Source organism: Salvelinus sp. IW2-2015, linkage group LG23, assembly GCF_002910315.2.
Source record: "Salvelinus sp. IW2-2015 linkage group LG23, ASM291031v2, whole genome shotgun sequence".
In the NCBI taxonomy this organism is placed as follows: Eukaryota; Metazoa; Chordata; class Actinopteri; order Salmoniformes; family Salmonidae; genus Salvelinus; species Salvelinus sp. IW2-2015.
The window spans coordinates 19,268,378-19,281,602 of record NC_036863.1 but is presented as its reverse complement, the minus strand read 5'-3'; the positions used below and the strand labels follow the sequence as shown (position 1 = coordinate 19,281,602).

The 13,225-nt window shown below is 40.9% G+C and overlaps 2 protein-coding genes across 4 annotated transcripts in view; one reads left to right on the top strand and one right to left on the bottom strand.

Annotated features, from left to right (window-relative positions):
- The window catches only part of ap2b1 (adaptor related protein complex 2 subunit beta 1), an 83,066-nt gene extending 75,376 nt beyond the window's left edge, over nucleotides 1-7,690 (bottom strand). For 2 of the 3 annotated variants that reach the window (XM_023968931.2, XM_023968934.2), the window contains exons 1-7: nucleotides 7,542-7,666; nucleotides 6,843-6,897; nucleotides 6,434-6,539; nucleotides 5,987-6,122; nucleotides 5,632-5,877; nucleotides 5,179-5,369; nucleotides 4,657-4,878 (exon numbers count right to left, since the gene is read on the bottom strand). In XM_023968931.2, the coding sequence (XP_023824699.1) occupies nucleotides 4,657-4,878; nucleotides 5,179-5,369; nucleotides 5,632-5,877; nucleotides 5,987-6,122; nucleotides 6,434-6,539; nucleotides 6,843-6,879 (938 nt within the window). In that variant the 5' untranslated portion in view covers nucleotides 6,880-6,897; nucleotides 7,542-7,666. Of the gene's footprint in view, nucleotides 1-4,656; nucleotides 4,879-5,178; nucleotides 5,370-5,631; nucleotides 5,878-5,986; nucleotides 6,123-6,433; nucleotides 6,540-6,842; nucleotides 6,898-7,541 lie in introns of all 3 variants that reach the window. The other variant, XM_023968933.2, reaches the window with a different exon arrangement.
- A 259-nt stretch (nucleotides 7,691-7,949) lies between these two features.
- Nucleotides 7,950-10,370, top strand: pex12 (peroxisomal biogenesis factor 12). The gene is made up of 3 exons (XM_023968935.2): nucleotides 7,950-8,160; nucleotides 8,698-9,236; nucleotides 9,359-10,370. The coding sequence occupies exons 1-3, from the start codon at nucleotides 8,038-8,040 to the stop codon at nucleotides 9,747-9,749; spliced, it is 1,053 nt and encodes a 350-aa protein (XP_023824703.1). The 5' UTR covers nucleotides 7,950-8,037; the 3' UTR covers nucleotides 9,750-10,370.
- The last annotated feature ends 2,855 nt before the right edge of the window (nucleotides 10,371-13,225 follow it).

The window sequence follows — 13,225 nt, the reverse complement described above, 5'->3', positions numbered from 1 at the left end:
TCACATGACTGGGAATACAGATATGCATCTGTTGTTCACAGACACCTTAAAAAAAAGTTGGGGGCGTGGATCAGAAAACCTGTCATGCAGCGTGACATCTCTGAATACATAAGAGTTGATCAGGCTGTTGATTGTGGCCTGTGTAATGTTGTCCCACTCCTCTTCAATGGCTGTGTGAAGTTGCTGGATATTGGTGGGAACCGATCCAGAGCATCCCAAACATGCTCAATGGGTGACATGTCTGGTGAGTATTCAGGCCATGGAAGAACTGGGACATTTTCAGCTTCCAGGAATTGTGTACAGATCCTTCCGACATGGGGCTGTCATGCTATCATGCTATCATGCTGAAACATGAGGTGATGGCAACGGATGAATGGCACGACAATGGGCCTCAAGATCTCGTCACGGTATCTCGGTGCATTCAAATTGCCATCGATAAAAGGCAATTGTGTTCCTTGTCCGTAGCTTATGCCTGCCCATACCATAACCCCACCGCCACCACGGGGCACTCTGTTCACAATGTTGACATCAGCAAACAAAATCTGGTTGACTCTGTTCCAGCCCTGATCCCTTGGAGGCTAGTCTAGGCTACAGAATGATTTTCAAATTGGTAGGGCTATGTTTCTCTCTTGTCCATAAAAATACTCAGATATCAGTTATATTAGCCTAAATATTAAAAATGTATATTATAGCCATATCAAGTGTAGACTATCAAGTGTAGACTTGTTATTTAATCTTGATCATCTGGGTAAGCACATTTCCAACCTTCTTCCATTAGGCTACTTTTTGACAAAAAAGAAGTGACGGGATTTCACTTAGTCCTATAGTATAGCCTGCCTTACGCTGAATCAGAAAAAAACAATGGCTGACTAAATGGGAAAGAAATCATGTATATGCCTGTTTGGCAGTTCTTCAGTTTCAGGACGAATGATAAGGGACGAATGATAAGGGATTATCAGGGCAAAGGATGGATAAATGACAAACCTCTGTCAACATTTACAGGTCCATCATCCTCCTGAGTTTGCTACTCTGGGGCAGAAAAGGTGAACATGCTGATGTTCCTTGCCAGAAACCTTTAGGTAGGCCTAAGACATGGTAAAAAAAACAATTAGACCTAATGGTTCCTCATTGCATTTTACTTAATTTTAAAATGTAGCCTATATTCAAATCCAGATTAATCTTATTCAAAAGGATGGGCAAAAATATTCTGTCAAACCTTGAAAGACTTATTTGCACTGTTAGTTTTTTTGCACTCATTTAGGTTATTTTCATACTTATTTTGTAACTTGTATGCCTATATTTAGGATTTGCACAGTTAGACAAAAGGCATATCCTAATAGGCCTATTAGATTTTAGCCTATGCCAATGTTCATTTGTTTTTAAGTGTAATAAAGAATATTATAAATAATCATTTGTTTTTAACATTTAGAATGTTTACAGTTCGATAGGCAAAAGGCATAGCCTAAGGATAATAGGCCTATTAGTTTTTAACCTAAGCCAATGTTCATTCAGGTATTAGAAAGAATGTTATAGGCTAAATAATCATTTGTTTTATCTGATTATTTTAGACTTTTATATAAATTCACAATTTGTAAGCTATTCAAACTAAAGTGAGGCCCACACCAACTCATCATTCATTTATTTTTTGTTCCCGCTTATTGAAAGTGCTGCTGTGGGAGTTTATGCCCGATTGCCCGTAGTACAATTCAAGGACATTAATAAAGGCTGACAATATTAGTTTAACTTGTAAAAGCAACATTTAGCCTACTGTAACTTTTATTGAAGTAGCCTATGTGTAGGCTGTAGCCTATTATTGGCTATTTGGTTTGCAAGGAGGAGGTTTCCGACAGCACAATTTATTTTGCCTACACTTTGGTCAACTTCCTATTCGATTAGTTTATCTTGCAATTGTTGTTCTCTCTCTCATTATTACTATACTATGTTTTTATTTAGGCTATTCGCAAACAACTTTCTGAGATGGAACTCCGTTACGCCTAAAGATTCATTTGATGGTTGATAATGAAATAGTATGCAATAAATAAGGCCAACAAGTCACATTCTATTTGAATGGGGATTGGGGAGAAAAAGTGAAATTACGATATGAAAACAATAAGCCAGACAACGGAGTGTCCGTTGCAAAATGCCCGTGATCACCCGACATTAGAGAGGGGGAAAAAAACATGTTAGGCCCTATCTGACATTTTGCGCTGCTTTGGTGCTCGCTGCTCTTTCTACAATCTACATTGTTCTCTTGCATTATGTTAACAGTCTAACTACAACATATGTACTGAAAATGTAGGCTATGGAACAAAGATAAATTATATAAAGATAGTAAAAAGCTCTGGAGGACCTTAAATTACATTTTATGCAGAAATGCTAACTCAGCTCCATCCTCATCATAACCAAACCCTTTGATATTGCCAACCACTTTATAAACGTGTTTGTTGACAAGATGAGCAAATTTAGGGAATCTTATGAGTCAGAAATTGATGTTCATATGATAAGGAAGATATACAAAACATTGCAGAGAGCATATCCAACTGACAATCTCTTAGAATTTTTTTTAACTATTAAAAAGAACTGATGTTGGCACAAGATGGAGGGAAAGTTGGAGCATAACTAACAAAATTACAGTTAACGAAAATTGATGCTAACGTGTAGAATTTATTATACAAGAGACAACATTTACTAATTCTACAGCACAACGGCAGAGTCATGTCTTAAGTGTAAAACTAATAATGACTCAATAATCCATGCTTTCTGGGATTGCTAGAAAGTCCAGATGTTGTAAGCAGAGCTAGAAAGTCCAGATGTTTTAGGCAGAGCAAGAAAGTCAAGATGTTGTAAGCCAGCTGATCCGTTAGAGCTAGAAAGTCCGATTTGTAGGCAGAGCTAGAAAGTCCAGATGTTGTAGGCAGAGCTAGAAAGTCCAGATGTTGTAGGCAGAGCTAGAAAGTCCAGATGTTGTAGCAGAGTAGAAAGTCCAGATGTTGTTAGGCAGAGCTAGAAAGTCTCAGATGTGTAGGCGAGCTAGAAAGTCCAGATGTTGTAGCAGAGCTAGAAGTCCAGATTGTTGTGGCAGAGCTAGAAAGTCCAGATGTTGTAGGCAGAGCTAGAAAGTCCAGATGTTGTAGGCAGAGCTAGAAAGTCCAGATGTTGTAGGCAGAGCTAGAAAGTTGGCTGTCAGAAGTATTACTTTTAATCTGCCTGTCTGCATATTTCAAGTCWAATGACCTTCCACTGACCTTGAATAAAGCATGTGTGTCTATGTATACTGATGACTCAGTAGAGTACAGGTCGACTGAAACAGTAAAATAAATAACTGACACCCTTAACATAGCGCTCCAGTCAGTTTTAGAACGGGTAACTAGAAATAGGCTGGTGCTAAATATAACATTTTATATAAAATATAAAAAACTCAAAGCATAATATTTGGGAAAAAATCACTTGCTCAACCCTAAACCTCATCTGGATCCATTATTGAATATGTGCCTATTGAGCAAGTTGAAGAGACTAAACTTCTGGGTGTCACCCTAGATAGCAAGCTATCATGGTCAAAACATATAGACTCAATGGTTACTAAAATGGGAAGAGGTCTGTCCACGATAAGGCGTTGCTCTACTTTCTTGATATCTCAGTCAATCACACAGGTACTACAGGCCTTAGTTTTGTCTCACCTGGACTACTGTCCAGTTGTGTGGTCAGGTGCGGCAAAGAAGGACATAGACAAATTGCAGTTGGTCCAAAACAGAGCAACGTATTGCACTTAGATGTACACGGAGGGCTAATGTCAATGACATGCATGTCATTCTCTCCTGGCTCAAAGTTGAGGAGAGATTGTCTGCATCACTATTGGTCTTTGTGTGAGGTGTTGATGTGTTGAAGCTACCAAGCTGTCTGTTCAAGCAGTTGGCACATAGCTCGGACACTCATCGGTACCACACAAGACATGCAACCAGAGATCTCTTCACAGTCCCCAGGTCCAGAACAGAGGCTGGGAAACACACAGTATTAAATAGAGCCATGACTAAATGGAACTCTCTGCCACTCCAGGTAACTCAAGCTAGCAATAAAAACAGATTTTTTAAAAATAGATAAAAGAACACGGCACAACAGGGATTGTGAAGAGACACACAGACATTTCTATGCATTTTGTATTGTATTTGCATTGCATTATGTATGTGATACGTAGTTGGGATATGACTGTGACGTGGTTGTCTCGTCTGGCTATCTTAAGAAGAATGTATTAGCTGTGGGTTGCTCTGGATGGGAGCACCTGCTGAATGGCTAAATTGTAATGTAAATGTAGTGCTATGTATGTATATTATGTATTTGATTTGTTGTGTTGTTTCCTGTTTGGACCCCAGGAAGAGTATACGTTGCCTCGGCAGCAGCTAATTGGGGATCCTAATAAATACTAAATATGGCAAATAGGGAATGGGCCATTGGGCATTGTCGCCCTGCAATGTGCTCGCTGCACTGTTGTGTGCTGCCAGACTCCGGCGGTGCAGTCAAGTTCAAATATGCTACAACATCGTTTGGACATCACGATGTCGTCACAATAGACGATGGATGTCAATCATTGTCGATAGACGATGCAATCATAAAATCGCCCAGCCCTACAATAAAGTATTTATCAGCAAATTGCCCCCTGACCTTTTCTGGACGATGAGGTTGATATTCCTGAGGGCCACATACTGGACCTCTGGCTCCCCAGAGAGAAGGGTGACCAGCGGGGGGGACAGCTTCTTCAGCAGGGTGTTGTAGTAGTCCAACTCCTTGGGCAGCAGTTCCAGGAACTTCATCAGCACCTTGACAGCCGACAGCACCACCGCCGAGTTGGCGTGGGAGAGACGGGGCGTGACCCGCTCGCAGATGCTGGGAGAGAAAGAGAAGGACAGACATGTTTATTACAAAGTCATTAAAAGTTGACAACACCAAAATAGGTGAATGTATGCACAAACGCAGCAGCTGGTAAAGTTTTAGTCCATAGGAATTATTATGGAGATTTATCACAACACCCAGCAACTAACATTCAAAAGTTATCACATAAAAAATAAAAAAAACTTGGATGTGTATTGCAAATATGTTACTCTGACAACTAAGTCAGCGTTCAGTTTAGTTTCTATGAAAAAAATAGAAAATCCTAAAAGTCTTCAGAATGATAAGTGAACGTACCTCTGGGCCTCGCGCTCGTCTTTGGGGTTGTAGTTGGACAGGCAGTCCAGGATGAAGATCTGGCCCCACTCTGTGCACTCGTTGAGGGCTGTCAGCAGCTTGTTGATGTTCTGTGGGTTGAGGTCCAGCAGGTTGCTGTTGGGGTGGGACTCACTAATCTCAGACAGAGCTGCCACCGCGTTGGCCACCACCTGGAGGTCCAGACACAGTGGCCAGTGATTAGGAAAACATGATGTACTCTGTCTTGTCTTGTCTAGCATGGTAGAGCAAAGCCTTTCATAGGAGAAAAAGTTTGAATCATGACTAACTCTGTTGAAACAGGTCTTGGAGGCTGTTTTTAAATTACCCCAGGCCCCAGAAGGAAGTGTATAAGTAAATAAAAAGTCCGAAAATTTCACCTGACATGTACATAGTCTGGGCTGTGCCTAGGGTCCTAGTGCCAGCCAAACCTACCATGGGGTTGGAGTCGGCAATGAGATCCCTGAGGGAGTCCAGGAAACCCTGGTCCTCCACCATCTGGGCGTTGATGTCGTGGAGCTTTGCCACGCACACTGCTGCTGTCTTTCTCACGTATGGGTCCTCGTCCTTCAGACACTTCCTCAGCGGCTCACACAGGTACTCTGTAATCTTGTCCACGCGGATGCAGCCCATGGTGCGCACGGCCAGGGCACGGATCAGGGGGTTAGGGTCCTCACAGTCCTGAGGGAGAGAGAGGTAAGATATCTATGGGTAGGGAAGTGCAGTATTGTAATGGCTAGGCTGTGTTAAAAGCCGATGTAAGTGGAAAACCATGTATAAAAGGCCTTGCCTTGACAAAGCTGTTGACAGCCATGATGGCCATGTCGGGCTGGCTCTTGGCGTAGTTCATCAGGTACAGGTAGACCAGCTTTTTCAGCTCCAGGTTGTCAGTCTGCATGCAGTTCACCACATCTGGAAAGAGGGAGCTAAAGGACAGAGGGATATGACATCACCAATGTTTGCTCATCACTATAACTCACAATATTTTGACAGAGAGGCAATTATAACTCTACATATCAAGTCAGAACATTTTTCATTCAAATATTTTGATCTCTCTTTAATAATAGAGATTATCAGAGATAACTTTCTAACTATAAACAAGTAGGCAGTCTCTTTTACGTTAAAGTAAAAGTAATTGCTGAACAATGTTTGGAGAGCAGAAGTCATTAGGCAATGTCAGTGGGATGTATAGGTCAACACACAGAACTGTCAAAGGATGTAATCAGGTGTACTGTACCTGACATCCTTGCCCACAGTCATAGCCGCAATGACCTTCTTCACTGCCTCCTTCCTCTTCTCTTTCTTCTCATTGTTCAGCTCTGCCTTCAGCTCAAAGATCTCCCCTGTAACAGGATACATGCAACGTTAGTGACAGTCTAGTGTGAAAACAGAATGATGCTCTCATCCAGCAACACTGGTAGAGCTGTCAGTTCAGTTGTCAATTTTATCATGAACAGTTCAGCCTTTAGTGGTAATTTCATACATTCTGTGTCTGTGAGGAGAGTAGGAGACAATCTATTTCCCTCAAGAGTTATGTTGCACTGTTTAATATTATCCACACCAACCTAATGATAGTTGTGCACTCTTGATCAAGGGGGTGATGTGTCATTGAAGAAGACAATACCAAGAATCGTTGTAAGACTCACCTTTTTTATTTGTTGTAAAATATTTTGAGTCAGTCATTGTAGATGTTCTTCAAATCTATTTCAGGGAAATATCCAGCATTAGAGGACACAGGACAGGACACATATAACAGGCCTAAGTGATGTAGTAATAAAAAATATATAAAAAAATACTCAAACGTTTTTGTTTTTTTACTCAAACCACCTGCGGACTGGATTGGACCCCTACACGTGTTTGACGTGACACCCCTGGCCTAGAGGCTACRACGACACATTGCTAATAATTATAGTTATTTTTAATCTTGGATTCTAAATATGTTTTATACAGTTCAATGAGACATTAGAACCAAAGCACAAATATTACAGCATTCAATGACAAACAACAGCTGGATGTCACGACAGCAGCAATCAGCATCACTTTCACCGGCTAACGTTAGCTACGTTAGGAAGGCAGTTTAATGCCTTTTATAATAGAGAAAAAACAGGTTGGTCAATAGACTAGCTATTATAAATACAACAAGCTTAAACTAACAACAGAGCCAAGTTGACCCCATTATCTTAACACCAGTGGAGGAGGGAAAATATCTGTCATATTAAGCTATATCATTAGCTGGCTAGGGATGTGAGGCCTCGGTACTTTCAGATAGCTAGTTAGCATTAACGTAAAGCCCATTGAATTGAATTAACGTAAAACATCTAAATTACAAATGGAAAGGTACAGACTTGTTTTTAGGTAATTTCAATAAGAAAATACGTCACTAGGGTGAGTGACGTTATTCCACAATTTGAAAGATGTTTTTCCTCCTTGATTACCGCAAAGGGATAGCTAGCCGTGGAAAGACAGCACTCCCGAAAAAACAAAATGAGTGAAGGGCGTCGGAACCAGAAAGGCGTAACACCGGAGTTCATTTCCACCGGAAATAGCCGGACTATCTTTACAGTTGGGAAAGGGGTAGTTCAAAGAAACACGAAAACCAGAACACCAGCTTGTAACGTTTGAATTAAATACATGAGGGTAGCTAGGTATGCGTCTTTATGATTAGTCTGTCCCATTTTTATCAGTGGAAATTGATGCAGCTAGCTATTTATATTTGTTGAACTTGTGCAGTATAAAGTGGTACTACTAAGCAAACTAACTTCACTCGCAGTCTCTGTAGCTAACTTGGCTAGCTATTTAGGTAATTGAGCCTTTTGCCAAACGTGTTTGAAGTCACCAGGCATGGCAGAACGTGGTGCACATTTGACAACTGCAGCTGCAGATGACAGACCGTCGATATTCGAGGTCTTGGCACAGGACTCCCTGATGGGTGCAGTCAGACCCGCTTTGCGACACGCAGTGAAGGTTCGACGACATTTTCTCACCCATGTCATTTTTGCTACATCTGTAGACACCTGATGTGTATTTATTACGCCGAGTCTGTTGCATAACTTTTCGTTTTGCAACCGAATCAGTTTACTCCAAACGGTAAACATTTCGCAACAAAACGTGTTTATATTGGACAAATTCAGGTAGGTCCTTCCCCGTTTCGTTCTTAAACGGTTAATTGTTTCCGAAGTAATACGTAATAAATACACTCCAGGAAGAAACTATATAAACCATGTTTATCCAACAACGGTTGATTATTTGAAACGTCTGGAACAAAATCCTGCACACATGCTCATATATTTGTGCAGGAGAACGCTGGCCCATCAAGGTATCCGTCTAGACTACATAATTGGCATTATGATGTTGGATCACTTGATGTGTTAAATAGTTTGTATTCAACCTTGTATGGCCTTTTTAATATGTGGTGTCCATATACTGACTTTGCTGCACTGACATTGCTGTGTGATTCAAGTTTGATATAATGCAACTTCCTTCTCTCAACTATTACCTCAGGTTCTGGCTGAGTCTAACCCCTCTCGCTACGGATTCCTCTGGCGGAGATTTGACGAGATTCACGGTGTTCTGGATGTATTGCTGCAGCACCATTTTCTGTCACGGACTAGCGCCTCATTCTCTGAGAACTTTTACAGCCTAAAGCGCGTGGCTGCTTCTGGTCGCGAGCGGCCAGCTCACCTGGGTCTGCGTGGGAAACACCACTGGTGCTCACTGATCCTGCTTGCCCTCGTTCCTTACTTGAGGGCCAAGCTGGAACAGGTACTGGCCAAGCAGAGGGATGAGGACGATTTTTCCATCCGCCTGCCACAGACGCCCTTGCAGAGGATGTACAGGGCCTTCCTGGCAGCCTACCCCTATGTCAGCATGGGCTGGGACAGCTGGGTGTTCTGCCAGCAGCTGTTGTATGTGTTTGGCCGAGCCAAGACCCACTCACCATTTCTGTGGCTGGCAGGTGTCAGGCTGGCTCACCTCACAGGACATGACATCACAAATATGGACCTCAAACCAGCCTCACCTTCCACGGCCATCGGCTCAAGGTAAGAATGAAATTGGGATATCCTGTCTCAAGGGACCCTGAGTTCAAAGAGTTTAATCACTTTTAAAAGCATTTAGCCTATAAGCATACTTCCCTGTAAGTTGTTATTTCTTCCCTTCCCAGTGTTGGTGAGAGGCTGCGGAGGCTGACGTCGACAGTGGTGGGGGGTGTGGCTCTGTCCCTCTCCACTAGTCTTTCCTTGGGAGTGTTTTTCCTGCAGTTCCTCGAGTGGTGGTACTCCTCAGAGAACCAGAGCACCATCAAGACCCTGACCTCCCTCCCCACACCACCCCCTCCCATCCACCTCCAGAACCAACAACCACTGACCAGACACAGCAAAGTATGTCCACTCTGCTGCAAGGTCCGCACCAATGATACCGTCCTCTCCACCTCTGGTTTTGTCTTCTGTTACCGCTGTATTTATGTCTACATCAAAGCCAACCAGAGGTGTCCGATGACTGGGTACCCCACTGAACTTCAGCATCTCATCAAGATTTACTCACCAGAGAGCTAGGGAGAATCTTATTTCCATTCCAATGAAGGACTTTGACAATCATGTCACAATGACAATTTATACTGTAATTGATGTTAGTTGACTATATCCCTTATGACCATTTGTAAATAATTTAAAGCACTAACATATCCCTAGCCGTCATAATAGTTTAAATGCCCAGTGCAGATATTTTTCTCAATATCAACTTTTTTCTATATTTACAATTTAGGTCAGCTATGCTGGCCTATGGAGTCCCTTGGGAAACCCAACTACCGAAACATCCAATGATGGGATTTATCAATAAATTATGTGGGCTCCCGAAAGGACTGATCTCCATAATATATAAACAACTTTTGGAAAGCTCATTCTGAGCTAGCCATTAAAGTATAGTCCACAGATTGAATTGAATCTGAACTATGCTTTAACAGGAACAGAATATGGAAATATTACCTTGGCATCCTGTAATCTGAACCATCAACTTATACATTTTAAGTTTGTTCACACACTGTATTTAACACCAACTGTTCATGTGTCCCMTAAATCAGGTAGATGCATTAATTCATATGATGTGGGAGTTAAATGCTTCTGGGGGAAAGTTACAAAATTAATTTTTAAGTGCATGAATTTAAATATTCAATGCTTTCCATCTATGTTAACGGTTATAGCCCCTTGAATCTCTCAATCAGAGTAGATTACTGCTGGCAGGCAGGACTGCTGAAAAAACATAGCAACAACCATTTGACTGTTTGAATACTAATTTAACCAGTGAATGCAGTTCCTATTATAACAGAATTATTGACAGCGAGAATGAATTGTGCTAATCAAGGCACAATTGAGGCCTGGACAAATATATACTGAACCAAAATATAAACACAACGTGTAAAGTGTTGATCCCATGGTTCATGAGCTGAAACAAAAGATCCCAGAATTCTTTCATGTGCACAAAAAGCTTATTTCTCTCAAATTTGGTGCACACATTTGTTTAGATCCCTGTTAGTGAGTGTTTCTCCTTTGCCAAGTTAATCCATCCACCTGATAGGTGTGGTATATCAAGTTGATAAAACGGTATATCAAGTTGATAAAACAGCATAAACATTACACAGGTGTGTGTTGGGGACATTAAAAGGCCGCTCTAAAATGTACAGTTTTGCAACACAAAACAATGCCACAGATGTCTCAAGTTTTGAGGGAACATGCAATTGGTGTGCTGACTGCAGAAATGTCCACCAGAGCTGTTGCCAGAGAATTGAATGTTCATTTTTCTACCATAAGCTGCCTCCGACATAATTTTTGAGAGTTTGGCAGTGCATCCAATAGGCTTGGGCTATACAGGGCATTTGGAAATAGCCATGGGATGGTTTTTCAGTACTGCCAATAACGTTGACACTATTTTAAGTTGTTCAATAAATGTTAATATTTGTAACTACTTTAAGTAAATACGTGCAGTCAACTTGTAAAATAATGTGACAGGTGAAATGAACACGATCTGCTTTATTTCCTAATTGTTTTTTGCTTCGAGTGATCAACACGGTTTTCCAACACAGAAAATAAATTTGTGCAACACATTTGGCAGAAAATAGATTCATTTTCATCAGATGACAACAGAAGTACAAAGCTATTTGGCTGGCAGCCACACAAGTAAATTAGCTTACAATGAAAAAGCAATGTCTTTTTTGAAAAAATGGTGCATGGCCATCATATTTCCAATGTTTAATCATAGAAAGAATGTAGCCAGCTACATTTCCTAATGTTTTGCTTAAAGTTAATCTTGCATTTTACCTGAGAAAAGTAGGCTAGCTACACCGAGAAAAGTAGCTACACATTGTCAGAGTGCTGTCTGTTGATTGAATGCCCGTTCGTGAATTCTCATCCGAGTGGAGAAGTGCAACTGAAGCACAAAATGAGTCTGATGCAGAAATTACAATAAGAAGCATTTTAGATCTGCGTTTACAAAACGCAGTAAGAGACTTCTTATGCATTTTGTATTTTTCTCTGCGGTAACGTGACCCCTAAGTTTAACTTGCTAGTTATCTAAGTAAATTACTCAATAAGGTGACGGGGCATCGTATTGTGTAAGCTTTATGTCGTGCTATAGAAGTCAAAGCCCTTTGGATGAGTTATCGATACACCTGCCACTGCTATCTTTTGATTTCCTTGGGTTTTCGTCCCTTCTGCGCCTCCCCAATCTTCTTTGAGCACAGCAGGCAGGCCCGTTGACCTAGCGAATCCAGACTCGACACGGGTGTAGGCATGCTGCTTCAGAGCCAGTACCTTTCTTCCTTCAGACAAGTATGCCTCAAAACTTTGTTATTTTTCACAATGTCTCTCGTTCACATTCGCTTGTAAATGTCCAAACTCACCAAAAATTACATTCGGTAGCTCCTAATGAYATATGTATAACTTTATGAGCTGGATTTGCCTGTCTTTGCAATTAGTTCATTTTCATTTGCACTTTTTAGCATATTTAGCTAGCAGCCTCCATGGAAATTCTCTATTACTTGTGCTCATTTTGTTAGAATTCTGGCAAGACGCCCTATGATCTTTTTAGCGGTTTTAATTTTGGCGGTACAGTATCTGTATTCCCAGTCGTGAAATCCATAGATTACGGCCTAATGAATTTTTCAATTGACTGATTTCCTCATATGAACTGTAATTTAGTAAAATCTTTGAAATTGTTGCATGTTCTTCATTTCATTAGCATAGGTTCAGAAGATGATTCTATATGCCTGTTGGTTTTCTCATTAGGATAAAAACCAGGAACTTGATTTCGGACATTACTGTAAAATAAACTGTTTATAGACACATTTTACAAGATAAACATCTAACCACTTGTCCATTGTTGAAGCAAGACCTACTGGCAGCTTTGTCAAAATAAAAACACCCAGTTAGTCTCCTCCCCATTGCTACTACAAAGACGTTGTAATAAACTACAAGAAATAGTGGGTTGGAGCGTTGTCCTTCCTGGTGTTCTATTGGCTATCATTTGAGACAATTCATTACTTGACAAATTAGTGCAATGATTAAACAGCTGTAAATGTTGTTTAATTTAACAAGCCAGGAGTGGACAATCACAATCCCTATGGTAATATCATTTTAAGGAGAATGTAGCCCATCACACAGATTATCCATTATATTGACCAGATACTCAAGTGGCCTCTATGAAAATAAATGTCTTCAAAAATGGAAGGCAGTCGGGAGGAGGCAAGATCAGGTGGGACCATTCTAGCCAATGAGAGAGCATATACGTGTGTGAACAACTGTAAAGTGTTTTTAAAGTTTCCAGGATGTATAAAGAGTTTTTAAAGTTGCCAGGATGTCATGTGCCCTACTTATATCAGTACACTCGTAACAACGTAAACATTACGAAATGTCTATTCCAGCAAATAAGCCATACATTTTTTTGTTAAGTAAATTCGACACTCATTGACCTCCATACAAAAACTCCTCGCATGGTGAGCGGGGAAAAAACACTACCAGCTGGAGAAGGCAGATTTTGG